The sequence below is a fragment of the Melanotaenia boesemani genome, chromosome 11 (genome assembly GCF_017639745.1).
Source record: "Melanotaenia boesemani isolate fMelBoe1 chromosome 11, fMelBoe1.pri, whole genome shotgun sequence".
Classification (NCBI taxonomy): Eukaryota; Metazoa; Chordata; class Actinopteri; order Atheriniformes; family Melanotaeniidae; genus Melanotaenia; species Melanotaenia boesemani.
This window is the reverse complement of record NC_055692.1, coordinates 16211620-16238703: the sequence shown is the minus strand read 5'-3', so window position 1 is coordinate 16238703 and position 27084 is coordinate 16211620. Positions and strand designations below refer to the sequence as shown.

Below are 27084 nucleotides of genomic sequence, written 5' to 3'. Positions count from 1 at the left end.
CCTTTACACTGAAAATAACTTTGCTCTCTTAAAAAAATGATCTAAATAATAAATCATTATTTGTGTTTTTTGTACAAATGTACCCCTCTCTGGTCTGGAAATCCCCTACTTTGTACCCTTGTGTTTATATGATTTGTTTTACCAACCAGTTGAAAGTCTAATTGTCTCTTCAATCAAAAGAACTGAGTCTCTTGGCTGAGGATGAGACAGGAAATTGTAACACTCTCCATTAAGAAGAGCACATGCTATTTATGTTGCAATGTCAACTCTGCCTCTGCACCCGTGGGAGAGACCATCCCCAATATCTGCACTCAATAATGGATTCAGGTTGCTATTTATATTTCCTCCACTCTTTCTTTCTCTCAACCCTTTTTTTCTCTGACTGCCACTTTGCCAGCTCTCATAATAATTATAGCTGTTGGCCATCATAAAAAAAGCTGTTACAGAAATAACCAAGGCCTCTGTAGAATGCAAAAGCAGTTATCAGAGAGAGTGAGATCTACAGGTAATGCTAACTCTTTAGATGTATTGGAGTGCAGTCAGATGTTTCTGTAGCCTTCCTCTGAAACTGGATTACAGAAAGAATATTAAAATCCAGTGATGTAAAAGCCCTTTCAGACCAATTACCAGGCTACGGCCGAGGACACTGAAGTCATGACCTACAGTGGGACAAGATTACACCAAGCAAATAAATGCTGCATGTGATGGTGTTTTATAGGCTGTTTCCAGGATTTTGAACCAATTCAGCACATTTTCTCAATAAATAAATAAGTAAATAAATGAAGAAATCAGCGAAAGGGTTGTAGTCATAAAATACTGTATAATATGATAAATAAATCACATGACCTGGACTGTACAAACTAATAACTGAATCCAAGATCAGTCTAAATCAGAGTTTAGCAAAATTACATTTGAAATGAGTAAGTGAAAATTTTAAAATGAAGCTGACCTCTGTTTGTTGATGAAAACCAAAATGACATAGTTTAATAAATAGAAGCTTATCAATACACATTTAAATGAAAAAAATCAGCACATTTAAGTGCTGCGAAAATCTAGTACTTATAAAAGAGGAAGGCAAAACAGCTTTATACTGCTGACAATTCATCAGGGGACTGGTAAGCCAAGCACGCTTCTCTCTACCCCTTGGGAGCATCCACTAGCATTTACTCTCATGGTCATTATTGCATTGTTGAGTAGCTGGTCCAGGCTTCTTGTTCAGCTCAGCATCCTCAGTCGGCTTTTTGCAAATACCTAGAGAAAATTTGCACAAAACTCAAATAGTCAGAAGTCAGAGTCAGAACCAGCAATTTCTCAATTAACTTGATTATTTTGCTAAAAAAAAAAAGAAAAAGAAAAAGTAGCTAATAAAGGTTTAACTATCTCAGTGCATTACAATTCAATTAACGATATGTTTTGACTTAACTGAGAGTTAAAGAAAGGATTAGATATCTCCCTTCATTTTAAAATAGCTTCTACGTTTGATGCAACCAAACCAGTCTGTTGTCATGGTTACTGTCTCTTGGTTACATTAGGTTTGTCTCTCCAGCCTGATAGGAGCTTAAATCGAAATCACATCTATAGGGGCTCATCTACTAAAATCTGTCAATGGCGAACAGCGGCCCCTACTGATAAAAATAAATTACTACAGACGTATTGGCCAAGATGTTTCTGTTGAATAGTTTGCTTTGTTTACAGACACGCTGAAATATGGCCGCCCTAGCAACCACTCGATGTCATGATGAACTGTGTTCGGTATTTATCTCAGAGCTGTTTCTTCTTTTCTTTTCTTTTCTTTTCTTTTTAAGTGACTTGTATTAGGTAGTTTAAATTATTCAAACTATAAACTATTTAAAAAGAGACAGCGGGGAAATTAACGAGCTAGACTTCCCAAGTCACTGCTAGCAAACTTAACTTTGGCCTTTGTGAAATACACTAGTAACTGGAACGCCGCAATGTTATGTTCGATCATTATTTAATGTGACTTTTTTAATTGTTTACCTGGCTTTGAAGAGGTTGTGTTACGTTTCGTCTGTCTGTTCGTCAATGGATAATGCGCCCACGACTTAGTTAACAATTTTAGACTGATGAGGGGCGTAGTTTTGTATTATCGGATGAAGTTTTAAACATTCCGAAGTGGGTTCATTTCACGCGTATAGGTAGTTGTGAACGCCTGTCTTTTACTTTTTATTAATCGATTTAATCAGGGGGAAGGAGAGACCCACGTTCAGGAGACCAGTACATCACCTCCTGTCAACAGTGACAGTGTGGGTCACCGGCTGGACAGAAAAAAAACTCTACAGTTTCTTCGGGAAGCCGAAAAAAACAAAAGGCAGTAAGTGCAAATAATCATGATATAGTGATTTACTTTATTTATTTAACCTTGTCAGTGCTTCTTTGGGCACAATTATCCAACTGTATGTATTTCCATTTTATTTAAGAATGTAGTGGCATTTTTATTTTACTTGTTTATTTCGATTATCACCAACCAAAAGGTAAAGAAATTATTATAAATTGTTATTGATGATTTAATTTAATAATCTTAATTTGATTACATTTTATTGCAAACCTAAATTAAATAATTGGACTCAAAAGTAAATGGTTTAAATCAATAGTGCAATGAGTATGTTGATAACAGTGGGAAATTCTTATACATTTATATTATTGGGATATCATTTGTCCTCTAAAATGTAAATTATTGTATTTCTTTATTTTATTTTATTTATTTATTTTTTACATGCCACACTTTTACTCTCTGTATTCATTTTTACAAATAAATTGAATACAGAAAATATAGAGCACATTTCCTATCTTCGCTTTATTAAAAGAGTGCACTAGTTAAACTATTGTTTAACTTTACTTTTTACAGGATTGAAAAGCTGGAGAAGGAGAGGACACTGATTGCTCAGTGCAAAAAGAATGGCTGGAAAGATGTGTCTGGAGAACTGGAGGAGTACGAGAAAATCTTAGAGAGAGAAAGAAATGCTGAGAGTAAGTCCTCTTTAGCCTAATATAGGCCTTTTCAGGATCTCTATCTTGAAATGTAGAATTAAAGACTTTATATTTTATCTAGTTCTTATCATCTAAAAAAGTGCTCTTTGAATTAACATCAGTAAACTACAGTAGGCTATAGAAAAAAAAACACCCATCTGCCTCAATTTACTTTGTAATAACACACTTTTCACAATGTTCTTTTTTTCTTCAGAGATGAAATGTCAAAAGCAGCTAATGAAGATTCGTTATGGTGTGAGGACATTTCAGAGACATTTAATGGATGTAAAACCATCTCCTGAGTGTAAGTTAGATGAAAAACATACAATTAAACACATTTTTTATTTGAACCAGTCATCTTGTGAGATGTTCGCTACTTTTTGTCACTGTTAACAGAGGCAATATAATATGTGTTCTCAATAAAATGTGGGAACTATTGCGTTATATGAATAAAAGTAAGAATAAGTTTATTAGGGTAGTTTGTTGATAATGTTTCTGCATTTCTTTTGGGGTTTTCAGTGATTGACAGACTGAATGAAATAATGTCAGAGGTGGAAATCTCAATAAATAACCTGAAGGAGGAGCAGCGGTCATGGTAAGTTAAGATCAAATTTAAGTAAAAAAAAAAAAAAATAGACAAATAAATCCACAATAAATGTGGTGCACTTACATAAATATCTTACATATGCCACATTTTACTTCTCATGCTGAATCTACAATACAGAGCACACAGTATGTTAAATGGAATATAATACATGCAAAAGGCAGTGTATTTACTTTTATTTTATAGTGGGACATTTTTACTTTTTTAGTGACATAAAGAATCATACTTTTTGTTTCTTTGTTCTTCTCAGCTTTGACGAATATTTGAAAGAGGAAAGGATATGCAGGCAGGAGGTCACTGCTTACGAGAGGAAGATTGAAAACTGGAGCCTTGCTCTCAAGTCAAACTCCAAACAACCCATGGCTCCCACTCTTAAGGTTTGCCTGCTTTCTGTTTCTCCATCTGTATTTTCCTTGTTATCCATCAGGTATGCAGTGATAATTGGATGGATGGATGGACTTAATCTTTGCCTTATCTTCCCCATAAGACCAAGCCCCATGACAGAGACCTTCCTGTTGAGGTCGGAGCTTTGGAGACTTTCCTCCAGAGGACCGGAGGTCCTAATGGAGGATGGGACCAATACGACCACCAAACCTTCCTACGAGTAAATAATACTTTCGTTCATTGTCTTGTTTATTTGACCACTAAGGTATCTTTGTCCTTTGTCACGATCACTTTTTAAACTCAGTTCCCTTTTTGTCATGGCATGAGTTCACTGATTGTTGTCTGACTTGCATGTTGGGCTTACAGTTCTGGATGAAGCACAGTGGGCAACCATCCTACAAGAAAGAGGCCAAACTGTACTTGCCAGGTAAAACACTGGAGAAGATAGAGCAACATGAGGACTGGCATCAGGAGCTGCTGTACCTACAGGACAGAAAGAGAGAGGTAGAGAACTATGGGAGAGCTTGTATGAACTCAGTCACTGCATGGGCAAAAACAAATGGGTAAACAGTCCTTAATGAGCTATGAAAGTCACAACAACTGCATGTGAAGTGGGGGTTGAAGAACCACTTACCCTTCAGTTTACTAAGCTCTTGATATGCTAAGGTCTCAGTCTGCTTGTACTGCCTTAAATCAGTTTAAAGAAACATTAGAGTTCGATATATGTTCTTGTAGCCATGTTTCGAGCTCATCCATTTTGTTGGCTAACAACCTCACATTTCCCATCACAACAGTTTGAACAATTAATTTAAATGTCCTGTGTCTGCTGGTAGTTTACATGTTACAACTGTATACTGTTACAGCACTAATACAGTCTCAGTAAAAGCCTATTGGGTATTGACTTTGATCCACAAACATCTTTTATCCTGCATACTGCATAAAAACCATAATTTTAAATAGATGTTTTTATGTTTTTTATGTCCTTTTGTTCATTCATTGTATGTAAATATATTGCAAACCAGGAGTTCAAAAAATCCTTTTTTTTTAAGTGAATTAGTTTTCTAAGTATTTAGTTTTGTCCTATTTTACTACTTTTACACCCTGCCAAGGCTATTCAGCGTTGGAAAGCCAGCAAACATCAAGAACGTCAGACCAGAATGCAAAGTCAGGAGGAGACAGAAGAGGCACAAAGAAAAGAGAAGAAGGCCAAAAGCATGGCGGAGCAGCACAGGTCAACGAATGTTGGAACTGACAAGAATAAAAATCAAAAACCTTCAAAGTCCTACCACTCCTGATGTGGTCTCAAAGTGCTTGTTTTTGTGCCGTTTATTTTACTGTCCTTTTATGTTTTAGGAGTGAAGAGCAGCGGAGGGAGGTGGCACGGCAACTGGAGGAGTGGAGGGAAGAGAAGAAGGAGAAAGAGGAACTGGTAGAGAAGCAGAGGGTGAACGACGAAATTCAAAAGAGGAGACGAGAGAGGGTGCTATTTTATTGTCACTTTGCTGCGTTTGTACCGTTTTATCCATAACACTCAGAAAATTATGTATTTTTCTCATCAAATTTGAAAAAAAAAAATATATAAAAAAATTTCTTGCAGAGGAAAACTGTTAAAAAGAGGTTGGTGCCCTCAACAGATGATTATTTTTAATAGTTAGAATTATTTCTTTTAAATAGGAAGAGCGTCGCCGCCAGCTGGAAGTGAAGTTGACCCTAGAGGAACAACTCCGACTGAGGAGAGAAGAAGAGGAGAAACAGAGGAGAAGAAAGACAGAGGAGGAACAGAAAGAAATGGAGGAGAGGCAAAAGGAGGCAGCAAAGGTCATCAAACAGTTCAGTGAAAGGGTGCGTAGTGTGACAATACAACACCAGATATTTCCACTTCCGCTATCGAAGGCCAGTCTTTATTTGAATGAGAGCAGATTTGATAGGTGACGTTGTGATATCTCCATACTTTGTAAAAAATAAAGCCTGGCTGTACCTTTGCAGGATCTTCACAAGGTGGAGGCAAAGCTTCACGAAAAACAGTTCAGGGAAAACGAGGAGGAAGAGAGACAGAGGAGAATCGCTGCTAAACTAAAGGAGAAGGCGTGTGTTGTACAGTGAAAAGGGGTTTTAAAAATTATCATAATCCTGAAATGATTTAGCATCTTACAGAACTGTTGCTGTAGTAAAATGTGGATGATGTTTATTTGTTTCTCATACAGGTGGATGCTCATGTCAACAAAGACCCATCCAGGCTCATCCGTCCCACTAAAGGATGGCAGGAGCGGATGAAACACATTGGACCTTCGGGAGGAGGACCAGTGCTACAAATGTTTCACAGGTCTGATCCCAGATTTATTTATTCATATATTAGTTTCTATTTAAGAATTGTGTTAACCAAATTTCTTGTTTTGTTGCAGAGCTGTTCCTACTTGGAGGCAAGGCCTGTGATGAGTCCTGAACTGTTATAGAATTAACAGAATTAAATAGAATTAAAGTGAAGATTTACATATTAAAGCCTTAACAAAACATGTCACTGCTATCGAAGGTTCTGTACAATCTGTGAACTAAATGAGTTTGCATTGTACACTTTTAAACTGTCGTTTAAAATAAAATGTTAAAACATGGCAGTGCTATTTGTACATGTTCTGATCTGTTTTGTTTCCTGTAATGATTTTTGTTCCACAAGCCATACCCCATAAATCCTGTTTACCATCTCCTGGATTTGTACTCGAACTAGCTCAGATCATGAAAACAAACAAAAAATTTAACTATAATTATGCTGATGAAACTCATCTCTATATTACAGCCTCGCCAGAGGTCTCTAATCCCACACAAGACCTAAGGGGGTGCCTCAGTCAAATCAATACATGGATGTGTCAGAATTTTCTTCAGCTAAATAAAAATAAAACTGTAATCATTGTGTTTGAAAAGAAAAAATGACCGTCCAAAGATTACTGCTCAGCTTTGGTCAGCAATGTTAAAAGCAACAGATTAAGCCAGAAGCCTTTGTGTCATTTTGGGCTCTGGGCTAAAAACAGCCAAACAGCAATAACCAGATCAGCTAAATTTATCCACAAAGATCAGGTAGGATTTATAAAACAGCTCTTCAGCTAATAACATCGATAAGAGCCAAGAGTGAAGAATTAAGGAAGTCATTGAAGATGGCAGGGAGCATAAATTATTTCTCTGTGCTGATGATATCTTGGTAGTGAGTCAGGATTTTATTTAAACTTGTTCATATGATCAGTTGTCTGCTTTTAATTTCCAATGGTTACCAAAGGGGATGAAATATTTAGGTATAAAATTGGATCCAGATATAGGGGGAAACTATGACAGCCAACATGGAAAACGTATTAAATAAAATGAAAGCTAATTTGGAGTAAATTAAAACTGGCATTATGGGGTAAAATAAATGCAATAAAAATTATTGTGGCACCACAAATAAATTACCTAACCAGTATGATACCAGCATGGATTCCAAAACAAATTTTAATAAGATATGAAAAAACAATAAAACAATTTCTCTGGGATGGAAAAAAACTCAAATTCAGAGTGGCTAAGAAAAGACATCTGGATAATACATGATCTATTTGAAAATGGCAATTTTCTTTCAGATATCAGATTTAATGAAAATTTTCATTTAGTGGACAGAGGCCACCTTTTTGGAAGTACTTATAAGAGGTTGCAGGATTTAAGTCCTGTTGAAGTACAACTGAATGCTACATACAGCTACCCAAAATGTATCATAAGGCTTTAAGGTGGTATGGGATTTGTCCTCACACAAGTAATAATGGTTATAGTAATCTCAAGACGTTATGGGAGTAGAATTTGTCTTGTACACTGGATAAAAAAAACATGGGAGGGGATTCTTTCCAACACTAAATAATACATAAGAGAAGCCAGATAACAGAATTAAATTTTGTATACGAATAAACCTGCCTTGCTTTGAACTGAATCACACTCCTAATTCCAGGCTTTATACTGAAAAGTAAACGCACCGGAAGTGGTTCCTCATAGGTGCGGATGCAAAGATGGCGGAAGAGGAGAACCAGTTTGAAGAATTTGAACAAATAGAGTTTTTAAAAGATCGACATGTGCGATTCTTCCAGAGAACTCTTCAGGTGTTACCCGAGAGATACGCGTCGCTGGAAACAACCAGGTGAGCAGACTGGAATGAGAATTTAGTGCTCCAGTTTATGTGTTTTGTTGAACAACTTGACTAGCATCCGAGCTAGCTGTGGCTCATTAGCACTTTGAAAGGAGGCTAGTGTTTCTTATCTCACTACCTTCTAACATTAGATAAGTTATGACAGATAAAGATGTTTTAAGTTTAGCTAATATTCGCACTAGCTAATATTCGCAGTTAGTTTAACTAATTTTAAAAGCAGAATTTAAGTTCGTTTATAATCGGCGATAAGTTTAATGCAATTAGAATATTTGCATTAAATATAAGTATTTTTCCCATAAAGGTAAAAACTGTTTATCAACTAAGTTCAGATATCCTTTCATTTGTTATATTATAATACTCCTGCACTTATGTAGGCTTCTTACTCACTATAAGGATTATTCTGTGTTACAAATTTTAAATCATTAAAATGTTTGTAAACTTACCTTTTTCCCAGGTTAACTGTCATATTTTTCGCCCTGTCTGGTCTTGATGTGCTGGACGCCCTTGATGTGATTGACAGAAATACTATGATTGAGTGGATATACTCACTACAAGTTCTGCCCACAGAGGATAGTAAGTCTAAAATATTTAACTTTTTATTTCTCCACACCTCGCTGTAAATACAATGAGTTCCAATGTGAAATTACATTATACATCATAATTTCTTTATGCCTCTTTAACGAAAACTTTCACCATCCCAGACTCATTGCCGCACAAGATGTCTAATTTCCATAGCTGGCATCGCCTTAAATGGGGTGGACTGTCACAGAGAAAAACATAACTTTTTAAAATTATTTGTTAGCAAGTGATTCGACCTAAACATAATTTTTCATATTGCCTTCAGAGCGAAAGAGAGAGATGGGGGACTGATGGATGGGTGCTTTGGGGAAGGGAAGGTAAAGCTACTACCTCCATCCTCAAGCTGAAGTTTTAGTATAGACTACTAGTTTCTGAGTTGTCAAACTGCAAACTTTGCAATACATTTTTCTACTTTTAGGATTTTAAATCGGGTAGTGGACTCCAAGTGTCCTTACTTAAACTTCTGCAACCTTACAGCTGTTCATCTTGAGAAAGTTGGGCTTTCAGTTTTTAATGACTTGCTTTTGGAAGTTTTTTTTCTGCTTTTTAGTCTCTAACAAGCCATTCTTTGCCATCTGTTTATATGTCCATTTAATTAATTATTCAAGACATCAACAAAAATGATGGAGGGATAGTCGTGCTTGATTGAGCTCGATGTTGTTGCTGCCATATGTTTGGAGTCTGACAGGTTTTCTTGTCATTAGATGGGAAAATGCAGCTTGGGAGGCACCTGTCCTTCCCTAATGTGTCATTAGTATGCTAATGCAGTTTCTTTTTAAACTGGGCAGAATTTCAGCTGGTGTTGATAGGCGTGTTGTTGATGTCCAGTAGAGCGCAGGTGTGTCTACTGAATTAATCTGTATCCACATGCACTACATTTGTAATATGTGTGCTTCACTTTTGGAAGAAAATAGCTAAAATACATGAATATTGTATTGGTGCAGATGGTAAATAACTCTATAAGTGCAAACTAAAGAATACTTTGTAGAGCAACATGATCAGTGTGCAGTAGGGCAGTTTTTTAGAGTGGGACACAAATGAATTGATCTACATATTATGTTCGCTCATATTTTGTCCCTTAGTTTTCTCAGGTAGGTATTTTGATCATGGCCAGCAGGGGGCAGCAATATACTGTTTTTTTTTTAGTTTTTTTTTTTGTTTTTTTTTTTATTTTTATATATATATTTGCAGCATTTATTGGAGATCAGTACAAACAGAAAACCCTTTTTTCTTTTCCAGAATCCAACTTAAGTCGTTGTGGTTTTCGAGGATCTTCACATATTGGAATTACATATAGTACTAAGGTACTTCCTTTATTACCTCCATATTCTTTATAAATTTGACCAGATATATTCAGAGTACAGAACCATTTCCTTTTGCATTAGTTTGATATATAGTTTTGTTTGATTGTGAACCAGTTCAATCACTGTACCAATCTTTTTCGCTAACATTATGGGGTTTGGGTTATTTATAGCTCATCTGGACAGTAGAACGATGACATTCCTACAACCATCAGATGCTTTCTTTTTATTTTTATCTTTCCCTCAGCCATTGCATGTCCAGTGTCTGATTCTGATAATTTCCTCAGGGTCCTGGTGTTCTCCATCCTTATGACAGTGGCCATGTAGCCATGACCTACACTGGGCTGTGCTCACTGCTGATACTGGGAGATGACCTGAGTCGGGTTAACAAACAGGCCTGTCTTGCTGGTCTCAGAGCGCTTCAACTGGAAGATGGCAGGTCAGTACACACTCACACTTTTTCACTTACACTTTTATTTACGCTGGCACTTTTACTCTGACTCAGATACACCTGAGGTCATATGAGCACTAGCAGTCCTAATGTGGACTGACATTTACTAGCATTTATATGCACTTCAGTCAGAGATCCAGACTGTGACCATTTATTTGCATTTCACAAACATTTTTTGAATCAGAGCAACTAAACCTTGCCACTTGGATCACCAGACTGATATGTGGTCAGTAAGTAGCTCTTGCTTTTACATAATTAGTTAATCTTGGAAAAGACATAATCATTTAAAATCATGGAATGCTTCAGTCACAATTTCTTGCAATAAGAGAAGAAATTAGACGATGACTCCTGTAAATCTAACTATAAAACACAACATCGGCATGAAGTATAAACTTTACAGGAGCAGATACACTGATGAGGTCATAAAGCAGGCACGTTGGAAGCAGTGATCTTTTTGGTCTGCAGAAGAGAAAGAAAAATTTAGTGCAGCTGATGGCATTGTGAAGAAGGAACTTCGTTTCATTAAATTCAGGAGTTTTGTCCATCTTACATAAACATGTCTGCAGTTTATATGATGGTGTTAATGTGTCAACCGCACTTTACAGGTCTTGGTTAATGTAAAAGAATATTGTTTTTGGGTGGGGCTGCACAGTGGTGTAGTGGTTAGCACTAGAGCCTCACAGCAAGAAGGTTGCTGGTTGGAACAGTGACCTTTCTGTATGGAGTTTGCATGTTCTCTGTATGTGTGTAATATGTGTGTTCCTCCCTCTGTCCATAGACATTCTTGTTATATAATTGGTCTCTTTAAATTCTCCCAAGGAGTGAGTGTGAGTGGTTGTTTGTCTTTCTGTGTTGGCTCTGAGATGGACTGGCGACCTGGCCAGGTGGACCGTGCTTCTCGCCTGATAATTGCTGGGATACCCTCCAGCTTCCCTGTGACCCTGCATTGGACTAAGCTGCATAGAAAAATTAAGTGAATGAATTTATTTGATGTCTTCTAACATGCAACTAAACCAACTAAAACTTGACAAAACTGTCATTTAAAAATGTTTGTGTGTGTATATATATATATATATATATATATATATATATATATATATATATATATATATATATATATATATATATATATATAATATACACACACACACACACACACACACACACATCTTGGAATCCCACCAGCAAATGGCAACCTCGAACAGGCCACAAGAAAAGCAGCCACAGCCAAATACCTCCAACGAGTAAGGCAAGTCCTAAGGAGTCAGCTCAATGGCAAGAACAAGGTCCGGGCAATTAACAGCTATGCCCTGCCGGTCATCAGATACCCTGCAGGAATAATAAGCTGGCCAAAGGAAGAGATTCAGACCACAGATGTGAAAACACAAAAGCTCCTGATAGAGGCCCAGATCTACCATACAAGACAAGACCCCAGGTACAGACTGTGCAAAGAGGCCCCTGAGACAATCCAGCACATAACTGCAGGGTGTAAGATGCTGGCAGGAAAAGCTTACAAGGAGCATCATAACCAAGTGGCTGGTATAGTGTGCAGGAAGATCTGTGCGGAGTACAGACTGGAAGCCCCGAGGTCAAGGTGGGAAACACCTCCGAAGGTGGTAGAGAATAACTGAGCTAAGTTCCTGTGGCACTTCCAGATCCAGATTGACAAAATGGTAATGGCAAACCAGCCGGACATTGTGGTGATGGACAAACAGCAAAGGAAAGCCGTTGAGGTTGACATCGCAATACCAAGAAATTGCAACATCAGGAAAAAGGAACATGAGAAACTGGAGAAATACCAAGGCCTGAAAGAAGAACTTGAGAAGACCAGGAAAATGAAGGCAACAGTGGTGCCCGTGGTCATCGGAGCACTCGGGGCAGTAACCCCCAAACTGGAAGAGTGGCTACAGCAGATCCCAGGACAAACCTCAGACATCTCGGTCCAGAAGAGTGCAGTCCAGTTAACTTTGAGTTTGCTTTACTATGAAGCTGGATCACTTCTTACCTGGATAAATCACAATGGTAACTTACGCAGAACAGCTAACCAGCTACAGAGCAGGTTATGTTCTAGATAAGGGATCAACTAGCATAAAAGCACCACCTACTGACCAGTCAGTTTTTTGGAAAATGGCCTGCCCATTCTAAGAACACCTGTCCACCTTGGTGCGCGTATCGTGAGAGGAGTGTTTAGGAGAGAGAGTTTTTAGGATAGATGCAGAAACCCTTTTGTTGAAGAAATAAAACTTCATCACTGACTGCTTTGAAGTATGTTTTTCTATTTGTTCCCAAGACGGTTTAGATCCACTAAGTTTGCATCTGAAATAATGAAGTTAATAATAATGGTCACACCTGACATAACTGTAGATCCATGCATTTATGGAACTACTACTTGTACCGTCACAGTGATGAATTAATATTCCAGCACAAAATTCGCTCACATGGGGGTGCTGAGTCTCAAAAGAACTGAATGGAAAATATAAAGGAAAGGAAGGGCACTGAGGAAGCGCTTTGCCCGAAACATTTGGGCTATAATGAAGTGAAATTGAGTGATCAAAGTGCTGTCCATGTTTACCATCCCATGAATTAATATTGTGTAATCTTACTAATTTATGCATAAACAGAGTCAGCAATTTTCTGCCAGTATTCCTTCCTCACTGTTGCTGCGGAAACAGTTTTGCTTTTGTCTTGAGGGAGAGGCATGTGTATATTGTATCTGGTTTTGTTGCAGTTTCTTTTAAGATAAAAAAGCACATTGCTCTGAAAGTTCTTAGCATTCATCAGTAATTCAGTTAAGACAAAAAAGAAAAAAAAAACTAAGTTTATTGCATTGAATGTTGATTTAAGTGGTATTCCTGAAACCCTGTAAGTGGTTCTTTGTCCATGTTTGCAAACACACATACGTTTGCTTGAACTGTACTATATCTGGAACACTTAATTGTATCTTAAAGCAAAACCATGATTTCAGTTGACAGGCTTTTTATGGTATTTGATGTGACATGATACATATCCTGGATGCACACAGTAATCTAAACTTCACTTGTTTTTGTTACTCTTTGTATGGCTTTCTGTGTCTTGCTTTCAGTTTCTATGCTGTGCCAGAAGGAAGCGAAAATGACATACGGTTTATCTACTGTGCAGCCAGTATCTGTTACATGCTGGATGACTGGTCAGGCATGGACATCCAAAAGGCCATTGAGTACATCCAAGGAAGTTTGGTGAGTAGATGTGAAAGCGTAGAATAAATTGATAATCTTCTAATGAGTAAATACAACGAGACCTGGACACCAGGGCTGCTGAAAAAGTGTGCACCCGCCTTCTATGCACCATTCTTGAATAAGAGAATTAGACCCCCACCTTCAGCAAGAGGCATTATGCCTAGAAATACTTCATTTATAATAAATGAGGGGACTAAGCAATGCATCATCTTAAAGCTGCAGCAGAAGCTCTTCCACTCCATCAGTAGAAGAACATGATGTTACTCCACACTTAGTGTTTGCTGTTCTGGGAGTTTGACACATAAAAGCACTCGGTGTGAGGTATTATCTTCAATATCTCTGCTACTTTTCTGATTCCAGAGCAGCTTCTGCTTATATTAAGTTTATTACAGAGAATGTTTCATAGTTTTGTGGTTGTGTATGCAAGACAGCCAATATAATAAGGGAAAAGATGCATTTAAATCATGACTGAAAAGTATATTTGTCCACCTGTTGGATTCCAAAGGGTTTCTTTCCAAGCCAGTTAGATTCAGGTACATGTATATTTATAAAAAGCACCAGCTGGTGGTGTGATTATGTGTCGAGACAAGTTTATCAGCCATGCTAACAGTTTCACTTACATTTGGATGGCACCAGATATCCATTTGCAAGCTTTTTTTTATTCTTTATGTCTGATCCAAGTAGATGGGAAAAAAAAGACTAAACATTGTCAGGCTTTCCCTTGGTACTGCCATCTTTTGTGTAGCTTGTACAGTATGTGTTTAAACTGCTGCATGTAGTAGACAGCTGATCTATGTAACATTGCTTACAATAGTGTGTTCTACAGTTTCAAGGTAACTAAAGTATGAAACTGAATCCAGGTTTCAAAACAAGGTCATTTTTTTTTTTTAAATGCTGTGTTCCATTTAAAAAGCTTATTTTGACTGAAATAGTAGGTAACACCCACCTGGGCTATTACACATGTTTATGGTTGTATTTGTAGTTGAATAAAAGGTGAGTACTTAATGGAAAAATGGAGGTTGCAAGTATATGTCAGATTTTGAATTAAAAAGAATAATAATAATTTTAGCCATCTATTTTTGAGATCGTGTTAAATTTTCACTGCTGATACTGATTGGAACTCAACTAATGCCAGAACAAGGTGGTGACCGTTGGATGCCCCAGTTGTGACCAGTGAGAACAAACAGGAAGAGTTGCTTTGACAAGGACCAGTCACTTTTGAGCAGTTCTGTGGTCTACAAAGCCCATTAAAAACAGCCAGACAGTGTTTGTTCTTGGTGGCATTTGTGCACATTTTTTAAAGTAATGCCCGATAGATGGATATGTACATTTTTAACTTTGGTCTCTATTGGTTTATGTGTGCAGTAACAGGGCATGATTAAGCCTCTTCAGATATTCCATTTTCATTCGCTCAACACCAATTTTTTTCATAAATGAAACTATATAATTTTTGTTCTCCACAGTCATACGACAACGGGTTTGGCCAGGGAGCTGGGAGAGAATCCCATGGTAAGTTTTTACTTATTTATTGATATTAAAATTAATAATTTACAGTTTTTGTGCTGTTATAAGGAGGACTTTTTGGAGGAGTAAAAGCAAAAAATTTTAATTCTTGGCACCACAAGTATGAGAACTTAGAAGAGACTTAATACTACTGTATTAGGGAATTCAGATTTTTGATTTCATTAGACTTTTAAGTCAAAGGATTTATATTGCACCAAAAGATTTGTGTGGAAGTGGAAGGCATGGAAGTGGCTGATGGGAATAACTGCTTTTAAAGGATTAGCCACTGAAATCCATCTCTATAGATACAGTACATTGTTCCCACTAATCCCTCCTTCGCTCAAATTAAACCTTGTTATTCTTGCACCAAAGCCTTCATCCTACACACAGACACACACACACATACTTCAAAGCTATGCTTGGAGACATGTCCTTTTTAACCTTTTTGGTATAGTGAAAGGCATGTATCCTGATAGTGCTGTGGTGTGAAGACATGAATGAAATCTATGAAGTGAAAAATAAACTCCATGTAGGGGCAGATTCTGCTGCATCTTGGTTGTTTCTTCCTTCCAATGAATTCATCTTCTGTGATCGGAGACTTCTTTGAGTCTGCTCTCCTCCGCAAGCCAGCCAACTCTCTGAGGATTGATTATACATCAGTAGAAATGCTTAGTTGAGGCCCATCATCTACCCTTGAGGTGTGTGTTTGTTCAGCATGAAGACCTCCCACACTGTGTGCTTTTAATGTGCACAGACTCTTGCATTGTGTTGTTTGGTGCATGAAACATAGAATTAGAGAAACTTAAGTGCCTGGGCAAGAAATGTGATTCTTCTCTTTGTGCTTCATGCATTACATTACATACTCCATATTTTAACATTTGGCACCTCTTCCAGCTGTGTACTTTCCCCAAGTGTAAGTTTTCAATGAATGACATGCCGTGGCTCATGAGGAAGAGTCTTTGCATTCATGTGTGATATTTTTTTTTCCTTTCATCCAAGCCATTGGAAGAAAGGTGTGTTTTACTGCTTTCCTTGTCCCTTTTCATAAACTTAATTGTCCTAAACCAACTGTTAGAGTAAAAGGTTTTGGATTTCCAATTCACACTTAAGTTTATCCCCTCTTATTTCTCCTTCCTGTGCCTCCAGCAGATAGGCCTGCTTGATTGGAGGCAACTGTAACAAGATGGCAGATTTACATCTCTTCACCCAACCATTTTCTTCATTTCCTTTGCCCAGACATGCCCACACAGACACACATAAGAAAGCAGGCCATAGCAGTGTACAGTCTTTTTTTCCTCTGTCTTCAAGACACTCAGTCCTTAGTTTTAAACTTGATATTCCAGGGGGAACTACACACTATATCAACTTGCTGATATGTGGAAAAATAAAGTCTAAAAGACGTTTATTTGAGAGAGAGTCCTCAGTTATTGTCAAATCTTCTCATGAAATGCAAAGTAGCTCCATATTCCTATAACTTCTGAGTAAAGATGAAAGTTAAAGTAGCAGCATGCTATTAATTATTTGGCAGTTTGTGTGACCCCATGCAGACATACCCTCTGTTTTTGCTGCAGTGCTTTGTAATGACCTGGTTGTCTGGTACCAAAAAATATCTGGGATTTGCTTTTTCATCTGCCTTTTTAATGTCAGAAGTCTAATTCATCTGGATTTATTTCTGATTTAATAAAAGTTTAATAATTTCACTTGTTTACACCTACATACTTGTATAAGTGCATACATACATCTGAACACCCAAGTAGTACAAAGTCCAAAATATTTATGTGAATACTAGCTTAGAGAAATTCGTTTATAGTAGTAATTTGAACACTGAGTGTTTCATGCATGTGCCTGTCTGTGCAGGGGGCTGGACGTACTGCTCCATAGCCTCTCTGTGCCTGATGGGCCGACTGGAGGAGGCGCTGAGTCAGCGAGAGCTGGACAGGATCCGGCGCTGGTGCATCATGAGGCAGCAGAGTGGTTTCCATGGGCGGCCCAACAAACCTGTAGACACATGCTACTCCTTCTGGGTGGGAGCAACACTGGAGGTCAGGACAGAAGTAACAAACACTAGCATGAATTTCACCCACCCTTCAGCATGCATTGACAAGTTTAGCTTATTTAATTACATTTGAACACTTTTTTTTTTTCTTGCATTTTCATTTCTGGATATGCACCCAAAATAAGTATGTGTCTGTGAAAAGAAGCAGTTTGCCTAATGGGGTGTTTCCTTCACTGTTTTCCTTCTTTGCCAGCTGATAATGCAGCTGTTTATAGTGATTTGTGATGTGTATATTTACCTTTTTTTATTTATTTATATTTGCCAGTTTCATAGAATAACATCGGCCTTTCATTCTGTTTTTTTCTCATCTTCCTCCTCTTTCCTCCCCCTTGTCCTAGCTGTTAGATGTATTCCAGTACACAAACTTTGAAAAGAACAGGAGCTTCATCCTGTCCACGCAAGATCGGTTGGTAGGGGGCTTCGCAAAATGGCCAGACAGCCATCCAGGTAAATTATTTAACTTTGAGGTGTATGTACAGGAACAAATAGTCATTACTTGAAAACAAACCGAAGAATACTGCCACAGTTGTTTATATCTTAAGTCACTGTTGCTGTATCTGCAGAGAAATGTAAAAAAACAAATATTTGGTATATTATAGTACTCCTACAGCCACATGAATGGAGATTAATTGCAATTTAAATATCTAAGGCCATCGTAGAGGTTGATATCCCCTTTTATCAAACTTCAAAGATCTCACATTAAGAACAAAAAGGTGGTGGATCTAAGCAGTTTCACTTTATTTTTCCTCCTCTCTTTTTTGGCTGAATGGTTTCTGCCTTGCCCTCCACAGGTGCAGCGAGGTCAGGGTGGAGTTGTGGTTGCCAGTTTTACTTGAGATCAATGGAAAAAGCTGTTGTAACCCTAAACTTCAATGGTCTATTTGCGAGTGTGTGTTTGTGTTCTTGCCTGCCCTTGTAATGTGTAATTGATGAGGCAATTGTTCACTGGTGGCCTGAGGACACAGGAGATCGAGCTCCTCACATTACTGGAATAAGACAAGGCAGAAGAAACGGCGAGGAAAAATAGATCACAGGGCCTTTGTGAACATAACTGAATAAAGGAGTTTTAGAAAAGCTTTGTTGGTGGACATTTGTGTCAGTTACTAATGTGCAGGAATGGACCTTGGTTTGCTCACTGCTACTGTTTGAGAGGTGTTAGGCCTTTTCTAATGCGTTTAAAAGGAGAATTTAGGATTATGGAGGCAAAATTTTAAATTTTTTTTGTTTAAAGAAAACCCCTGCAGATTAATTGCTCTTTATTGTTCAATTTCACAGAAATCCATTAAAAATGGCTGAATAAACCTCAGTTATCAGTCATAGATTAGATTGTGACTAAGTTTTTCTTTGTTCATTGCTCTCTTGAAGAGTAATGGGCTAACTAGCATAAAAAACTTTGTACTGAAAATCCATTCTCGTATTTTTCACCATGAAAATGAACCAGGGTGTGAGCCACAGCACAGCCGTTTCAAGCCCTGCTGCTTACTGGGATCATAATCATAATTTCACAAATGTTACCAGTAAGGTACACATGGTCTGCCCTTTGAAATTTGAATTGGATGTGGTTTTATAGAGGTAGCACACTAGTACTATTTAATGCTCATTTGCAGGAAGTGTCTTCATCATAATCATGAGTCAAATCAGAAATTCACTGCAGTGAGTCCGGAAGGGAATTAAATTTTTTGTGTTCCTATCTTGAGCGTAATAACTTACCAGCAACGTCATAGTTAAAAATACAGAGTGAATTGAGCCTCATACCAGAAAAACCTGATAAATCAATGCTAAATCAATGCAGCGTATCTGAACACATAGAACATGCACAAACATGGTGACAAGCACGATATCTACTACAAAAACAGATGTCAAACTTTAGACATTTTCTTTCATTTCCTTCCATTTTATTTCTTTGTGTTTGAGGTATGTTATCTCCTGTGTTCATTTTCTCAGAGCCAGCATTGCTTTGTATATAGTAGTAGTATAGTAGATGAGACAGTACTAATAGAAGACATAAAGGTTCAGTGTTGGGTGGCTCTTGTGTTTAGACTGTTGTGTTTTTCATCGTAAGCATCGGTTGGATCCATTTTTGATCACCATGATTTGTTTATTACAATTTCAAATTGTAATGAGCCAAGTTGTTGGTTGTATTTGCATTTAATCATTAAATTACACAAAGAAGTGAACCAGACTTTGAGTTAGGACAGTATGGTTGATTTTTAAGACTTAAACCACAATACTGCTCGCTGTAGAAGTGACCTGCAGCGTTGTCTACTTTTCATTATTTTAGACAAGCTATATTCAGAAGCATTTTCCCAATACAGTGCCCATCATCAATGTTTGATGTGAACATTCATTGAAAATGTCCTTATTAATCAAATCACACACTACACAGGGACATCTCCTCCGTACAACCTTGAATGGGAGTTCTGATTGATGCAGCTAATGGTGCCTTGATTGATTCTGATGTCTTTGTTCAATCATCTGTCATTTCATTATAATGCAATTACTGCTCCATTTGCTGGCCCATGCAGCTTTTAACCTTGTCCCAGGGGAAGGAAACGGTCAAGGGGCCACCCAGTTTGCATTATTTATATTTATATATATATATATATATATATATATATATATATATATATATATATATATATGCTTAAAGGTGCATGACAACAAAATACAATGCTGGAGGATTTTTAAGTGGAATCAGATTATGGTTGTAATAATTTGGAAAAATTTAAAGAAGTGGCATCTATTTTCTTTTATCCAATAAAATGATTGTGAAGACTTTACAGACCTGTAACTTGCTGGTGCATCTGACATGACATGTTACCATTTCAGACCTCATTTCTTTCCTTTCTCCTATTTTTCTCTCATTTGTCTCGCTTTTCCCTCTACCAGATCCACTACATGCCTATTTAGGGTTGTGTGGTCTGTCTTTGATTGGAGAGCCAAATCTGAGGAAGGTCCACCCAGCTCTTAACATCACCCAGAGGGCCTTTCAGCACCTCCAGCAGCTGCAGCAGACATGGAGGGACAGCACTGACAGCAGGGTGATTCACAGCTCTGCCTCAGAGCAGGTTTAGTAACCAGAAGCAGCTTTTGTTCATCAGTCAAAGGCAACCAGACTTTTGCAGTGTGTCTCAAAATCGTTTAGCCACTCAAGAAGTCTTTTTTTTTATTTTTTATTTTTTTTAAAGATTCAGGTTACAAAGTTTAAACTTTTGAGGACCTCATTTTAAGTTAATAAGGAACAACTTTTCTGTTAAGCAATATTTGCCACTCCTCTTCGCTGCCTTTTTTTTCATTTGTACATAGTAGTCAATAACAAGTGCAATGCGGTTTGTAAGAATACAATAAATTATGTGCCAGAAAGTCAAATCTTTGTCACTGGAGACTTGAAGAATTACCAGATGCCTCCATTATGCTATTTTTGTTTTGTTTGTTTGTTTGTTTTTAAGATAATGGCCTTTTGACATTTCCTGCTCAATAGCCTCATCATAGTCAGCACCTTGTAGTCAACACAGCTTCACTCTCCTGAGCTTCTCCCTCCACGTCACTATATGTTCATTGTGTTAGAGATTTCAGTTGTAAAGAAACTGATGAGATGAAATTCATTTAAGAACGGGGTGGTAATACCTTTAAGGATTTTCTAAATCTGAAGAGATTTTTTATCTGTTAGAGACCCCACACATGAATATAAAAATAACATTTTTAACAGTGTTGATCATACTGTGTGTGCTGTGCTCTGATAATCTCAGCACAGAACAACACACACAAAACGATGCTCTCCCACAGCTTATCTAGAATCTAGTCCTCCGAGCCGGAAATCTCTCGTAATCAAAAGTTCTCTAACAAAAATGAAGAACAAGAAACAGCAACAACCGGACAAACGAAGAAGAAGAGCCATGGCAACAACAACACAACACCCATCATGGCAGAGGACATACATGATGAAGTAATGATGGTGGTCTTAAGACTGTTATTAACAGAAACATCCAGAACTGGAAAAAAAAAGGACTGGAGACAGCCTGAACACGGACTTCTTATCCTTCCTTGTTCCCCAGTCAGCTCACTCTCTGATTGGCTACATTCTGTTCCATGTCACAATCCACACAGTCACAACTCAGGAATCGTCGGCTTTCCCAACACATGAAGATTTTTGGTCGTAAATATTGAACATCTGATTGTCAGCCACAACCCGTTAAGAAGCCGATTGTCAGGGCGAATTCGCTCTAAACACACCTTAGACCAAATGATCATTTTAGAGGAAAATCTTATAAGACTTAAGATAATCAGGCTTTGCTGTCCTTGGTCGGGAAGGGGGAAAATCGGGACAAAAACAGCCCGATAATCTTCATGTGTGCACTCAGCTTAAGACGGGTGCCCAAAGTCTGTCCCTGTTTCCCGCTCCAGCACAACTGAATCTGACTGATGGGTCTACATGCTTGGGCAGAACTTAACAATAAGATGTTGAGCAGAGCTATTTAATTTGAATCAGGTGTGTTAGATCAGAGAGACATTTAAAACCTGCAAGACTGCGGCCCTCTAGGACCAGAGCTGGACACCTCTGCCTTATGTGGTATATCAATGAATATATGAAAGAAAAAAAGCTACCTAAATGTGTTTTTAAGAATGGGTTTATCTTTCCTGGTGACAGAAAATACACATTTTTACTAGTCTAAATTTAAGGCAAAGAGAAAAATGAATTGGGGCCAATCAGGGAAACTTATCTGAACTTGCCTTATGTGCTTCCTTTCTCCCTGCACAGTAGCATCCAGCTGCAAATCAGAAGCAGAAAGATGAGACAATGGCTTCATAACTACAGGAAATGAATTCCTTTGAACTGTGCTGAGAATTGACCTGCTATTTTGGTTACTGAGAGGATGCAGGGCAAAACAAAGAACAATGACCATGAGCGTACCACCAAGTGTCAGGAAATGGAAACAGCTGTTATTCAATGCGATGCTCAGTTAAATGTTTATCACTGTCAGCTCTGGATCACCGAGACATGATTTGACTGTCTGCTCGGATGCTTGCAGGCATTACAATCCACCATCACATGATCATTCAGGAGACTTTCTAAACAACTTCTGTTGTTGCAAAATGGGGGGAAAGGTTTAGATTTCAAATAGACATGATCTAAACTTGACCTCGATCTGTCCCTCATATCATTTCTGACTCCCAGAAAGCGACATCTCCAGCTTTATGGATTCCTGTTGTCTCCTGCTGTAGCCATACCCTTTTTTTTTATTTGAGCCCTAGATGAGCAAACACCTGCTCCTCAGGACGAGAAGTGTTGCCTGCAGAAATTTACCGCTTGTAACTGTGACTGGATATAGATGCTGTATTAAACCTGGCCTTGTTTCTCTTCCTTCCAAGCCTCTCTCCTCCTGGCAGACCAGTCAGACAGATGAAAGTAGAGAAGATGGGAGGAGAGATGAATAAATAAATAATCTGAAGCATATATTATTAAAGGTAAACTGTCGGAGCCTCGTCTCTCTTCTCTGAACCCAGACTTATTCCTAGTGGTATATAGCCCTGTTCTTGTACCAAAAGCAAGTATTCTTTTTAGCCAATACATTGTTTTGATGTTTTGTTATTTCTCAAACTGAGACATAAGGCAATGATACACTTAAGTGACATTTTCTCAAATATTCTGTTAGTAAAGAATCATTTTCCCAATATGTCACATTTCAAGTCATCTTTTTCTGTTACTAAAATATAACTTCAAACTCCAGACTGAGCTAAAAACCATTTATGTAATGATTACAATTCAAACTAAATGTGCTTTTTCATTTTTTTAACAAAAAAAAAATTAACATTTTATATCAATATTTTTGTGGTCTCATTTCTGCAGTTCTGAGTTTTACCTGATTGCCATTTGTCCCGGTCAAAAATGCACTGCAGGGCATTTGCTCATTGCTGCACCACTTTAAAAGCCAGATCAATTTAGATGACATAAAATTGTCTCCTGTGCATCCTCTGATGTGAAGTTTACTTCTAATAAAAATCCCTCAGGCTGTTTTTTTTTTTCTGTATACTGTACGTGGACTAAGTCACATGGCATAAACCACTGTCTCCAACTTGCTGCTGTAATGTGCCTCATGTGGCATTGTTCTGGGTCACTGAATTTCTTCTTTTCTTTTGATTTATCTACTCGTAAGCTTTCAGTTTGAATCTGTCAAATCACAAAGCGGTGAATATCAGCGTTGCCTAGAGAGGGGAGGACATGTATCCCAGTTCAGATATAAGAAGAGCATACTGTTAACTTTTTATTACCCCTCCCCTCATCTGCTCTGCATTTACTTACCAAATCAGACAAATATAACTGGTCAAATTCGTCTGACATGTTCATGTCTGATTGATATTTCAAGAAAAGGAAAGAATTCACTGAAATAGAAAACATGAATGCTTGCAGCTTTAAAAGAAAAATGGGATGGATAGATCAACCACTTACTGTAGATGAATGCCACCTCAGCTGTTTTTTTTTTTTTTAATTGCATCTTTTGTTTTTAATGGATTTTTTTTGTAATTTTTTGCCACATCTCACTGCAGTCAGTGGTCCCAGCCCCACATCATAAATGTGGGACCACAACAAAAAAAAAAGCTGCAGTTTAACTGTGAACAAGATGCAGCCAAAACACCACGTTGTCAATCCTGAAACCTTTCTCTATAACCATGTACTGCTTATACATAATGTAATGATAAATGATGTAACAATAAATGTAATGAAATTTATTTTTTCTATGCTTTGTAGGAATCCTGAGTGTAGATAGCTGTAAATGTCTATAAATATGACTTTTATTGTGCAAGTGCTCAAGATCAGAAAGTGTTTACATCAGTGAGACGATCAGAACTGGACATAGAGATGTTGGGATGTGATTCGTTGTAATATTTCCGCTTTGAATTTGGACACACTGTGGATTCTTGCTAGAATCTAGTTGATTTGCAAACTGTATTTATGGTGAATAAAATGGATACTAACTTTTAGAATTGTTTTGGTTTTAAGTGTTTTCTGGTGTAATTTGTGCATTTTTCACATCAGTTTCCCAAATGAGGATTCTATTAAAATAATCTGATTCAGTGATGAGTCAGTTGGAAGTTATCTGTAACCTAAGTTGTCATGTTATATCGTGAAGTTGAGGCTAAAACGAGAAGGAAATGCTGTTGCATCACTGTTATAATTAATAATAATTTATCTGATATAACTTTAATTTATGAGACGTGCCAAAAAATGTGTAACTGTTCTTACAGAAGCCCTTAGCACTTATAGCTTGGAGGTTTCCATGGCCTGAGCGTATGAGAAATGTGAGGTAAATGTGTTTGGTTCTTTTCTTTTCCATTGTATCTTACAAACTGGGAAGGACCAGATGTATGTCATAGAAAAATCCTGTCTTTAATCTGCAGTAGGTCATTTAAAAGGCGACAGAGCAAACTCTAGACTGACATTTTGCCGTTAACTGACAGTAATTTGTTGGTTGTGTACTCTGATCTTTGTTTAATTACTAAGGAAATGTGACAGTTATGTGGCTGCCCCTTAAAAACAGTGTTCACTGTTAATTTCTATCTTGGTAAACCCACAGTCACTGGTTCACCACAGCTCATACAATCTGTTTAATTAAAACTGTGCTGCCGGTCAAGGGAAAGCAGGCAAATCTTGCAGTGCAAGCTGAGTTGCTTGAGTTTAAGTAGAAGATCAGTAAGTGTAAGAGGAGAAGAAACCTCATTTAAAAATCCTCGTTACTCCTCAGCACAGCCCTGTGTGAAGGTGTCACAAGGGTAGGTTTTACATGAATGCAGATGAAGTAAAGTTGCCTTCTTTCTATTGTGGCTTCACCACATCTCAGCATGACTTCAGACAGACCTGCAGTAAGAGAAATACACCTTAGTATTAATTTGCAATGCTCATATGGGACTTCAGACCTCAGCTGAAAGACATTAGTAATAGTAAAGCGCTGTGATGTTGATTCAACCTACAGAGTAAACAGAAACAAACTTGTAGATATGTGAATTGCTCATGAATTTCTCTGTGCAGGTTCCTCCTGAAGCAAGAACCACAACCAACATTCAATAAAACTAATTACTAAACCATTCAAAAGTAAGGTTTTATGTAAATCAAAACAAAATTTAAACCCTCTCCTGGGTCAGTCATTGCAGCTTTATTCTTGTGGGAATACATTTTGCCTTTAAATTGTTCATGCTCAGGATTAGTTTCCCCTCCAATATGTTGGCATCTAATGGAAAATAAATTTTCCTTTTGGAGAAGGAAACCGAAGTAAACCATGACATCACCCGTTTGGTTGTTAAATATATCTGCTACCCACAACAGCTGAATGAAAGACTGTGGGACTCAGTGACTCAATTGTTTCTCTATTTATAAATTTGACGATGACAGCTGGTCATCTTTTCCTTATTTGCTTCAGTTGCCTCTTATTTTCCTGTAACATGGGTGGATTGTGCTTTCAGAAACACTGGGGATTATTTTTTTCTTTCTTTACTAGGTCAATGACTAAGACCCAATTAAAAACTGTGGAGGAGGGGAATTTTTACGGGCTATAGAGTTCACACATGGGAGAACGTGTACTGTGGATATCCACCTGGGAAGTAGCACAAAGTGGCATCGTGTATACCCAGTCTGTCAACAGACAACTTAAACCTTTCTGTCGTCCATGAATTATACTTTACAGTCATGTAAACTTTCAGGAAATATGGCATTAAAGGATGAATCTTGTTTGGTAACCTTTGATGACTCAGTTTCATTGTGACGTAAAAAAAAAAGCCACATTGTTCTCTCTCTTAGACAAACCCATGTAAACCCAGGGTTCTTCTCATTCTCGATGTATTGATTTTTCTTGAATGAAGTAAATAAAAAATCTTTTTGCCTTTTTGCAGCATCTCATGTGACAAATGTTTAGTCACCTAGATGTACTGCTGCATTTGCTTCATTATTTAACTGAAGTTATATTAAGATGTCATGTGTTATATTGATTATTCCTTTAACTGGAGAGGACTGTGTTTCATTTAGCTTTTTATGGGGCAGTTAAGTGTTGTCTCCACAGATATTACACATGAGCACTAGCACTCAAAACCACTTGATGAACTGCTGTTAAATCTGTAACAGAGGTTAATGGTTCCCAGACTGTGATGGTCAGATTACTGTTTTCCCATAGAGGTAAGGGTCGTCTTTAATTTTTACTGACATTTCTACCTGATTAAATCAAATGCAGACACAGACATTTTCTTCACTGAATTTCAACTTTGGTAATTCTTGATTTTTTTTTTAAAGATAATTTTACCTTTATTGATCTAAAAGCCTTGTGTGAATTAACCCTCCTTGGTATCCAACACACCTGACTCAAGTAATGAGTCATTGTGCAGAACTATCTGGCTTTAAAGTCAAGCTGCATTATATAATTTACAATTAATATATCATTTATTGTATGCACACTTTTTTGTTCTCCAAGCTATGTGATCTTGGTCTTAAATGATTTGTTTTCAGGTGTAAAATAGTGTGTAGCTGAAGTGGTTGGTACCTTAACTGCACCTTCTATAATTTGGACAACTTCACTATCTTTGGCAATATAGCCCAAAAAAGAAGAAAAAGTAAATTACATATCAACAACTGTAAAATACCTTTAAAATGTTGCAGAGGAAATATTGCTCAATTTACAATCAAATGTTAAGCAAAAGACTTGAAAAACATGAAAAGTTATGAAATGCCCATTATCCTCCAGTGTTATTAGGCTGGAGGAGAGCTTAGGACTTTACCAAACCAGCAAGTGTTTTCTGGAGAATTACACTCGGATACAGGAGGACATGCAGGACAATGCTTCATTAGTCTGACTACATCACTGTTTAG

General features: G+C 37.5%; 2 protein-coding genes across 5 annotated transcripts; both read left to right on the top strand.

Annotated features, from left to right (window-relative positions):
• The first annotated feature begins 1548 nt into the window (after window positions 1–1548).
• On the top strand, window positions 1549–6435 carry LOC121649129 (coiled-coil domain-containing protein 112). 3 transcript variants are annotated; one of them, XM_041999718.1, is made up of 14 exons: window positions 1549–1752; window positions 2205–2332; window positions 2867–2988; window positions 3203–3292; window positions 3508–3583; window positions 3843–3969; window positions 4086–4196; window positions 4343–4480; window positions 5086–5207; window positions 5330–5456; window positions 5651–5818; window positions 5963–6061; window positions 6181–6299; window positions 6379–6435. In XM_041999718.1, the coding sequence occupies exons 1-14, from the start codon at window positions 1708–1710 to the stop codon at window positions 6407–6409; spliced, it is 1503 nt and encodes a 500-aa protein (XP_041855652.1). In that variant the 5' UTR covers window positions 1549–1707; the 3' UTR covers window positions 6410–6435. The 3 variants fall into 3 exon arrangements, with proteins under 3 accessions (XP_041855652.1, XP_041855651.1, XP_041855650.1); XM_041999717.1 differs by having other exon boundaries at window positions 4080–4196; XM_041999716.1 differs by lacking the exon at window positions 6379–6435 and having other exon boundaries at window positions 4080–4196; window positions 5963–6085; window positions 6181–6201.
• Window positions 6436–7952: 1517 nt separating this feature from the next.
• pggt1b (protein geranylgeranyltransferase type I, beta subunit) lies at window positions 7953–23646 on the top strand. Of its 2 annotated transcripts, none has more exons than XM_042000079.1 (9): window positions 7953–8120; window positions 8584–8702; window positions 9948–10012; window positions 10297–10448; window positions 13543–13675; window positions 15139–15184; window positions 17036–17220; window positions 17573–17681; window positions 18026–18459. In XM_042000079.1, exons 1-9 carry the CDS (start codon window positions 7993–7995, stop codon window positions 18151–18153), a joined length of 1065 nt encoding a protein of 354 aa, XP_041856013.1. In that variant the 5' UTR covers window positions 7953–7992; the 3' UTR covers window positions 18154–18459. The 2 variants fall into 2 exon arrangements, with proteins under 2 accessions (XP_041856013.1, XP_041856012.1); XM_042000078.1 differs by lacking the exon at window positions 18026–18459 and adding an exon at window positions 20124–23646 and having other exon boundaries at window positions 7954–8120.
• The last annotated feature ends 3438 nt before the right edge of the window (window positions 23647–27084 follow it).

Excerpts from the sequence above, each read along its gene's own strand:
- pggt1b (XM_042000078.1), top strand. The coding sequence starts at position 7,993 with ATGGCGGAAGAGGAGAACCAGTTTGAAGAATTTGAACAAATAGAGTTT. Across the intron at positions 8,703-9,947 it reads AGTTCTGCCCACAGAGGATA|AATCCAACTTAAGTCGTTGT; the intron begins GTAAGTCTAAAA and ends TTTCTTTTCCAG. Across the intron at positions 10,013-10,296 it reads GAATTACATATAGTACTAAG|GGTCCTGGTGTTCTCCATCC; the intron begins GTACTTCCTTTA and ends TAATTTCCTCAG.
- LOC121649129 (XM_041999717.1), top strand. The coding sequence starts at position 1,708 with ATGGCCGCCCTAGCAACCACTCGATGTCATGATGAACTGTGTTCG. Across the intron at positions 3,293-3,507 it reads TGTAAAACCATCTCCTGAGT|TGATTGACAGACTGAATGAA; the intron begins GTAAGTTAGATG and ends TGGGGTTTTCAG. Across the intron at positions 4,197-4,342 it reads ACCACCAAACCTTCCTACGA|TTCTGGATGAAGCACAGTGG; the intron begins GTAAATAATACT and ends TTGGGCTTACAG.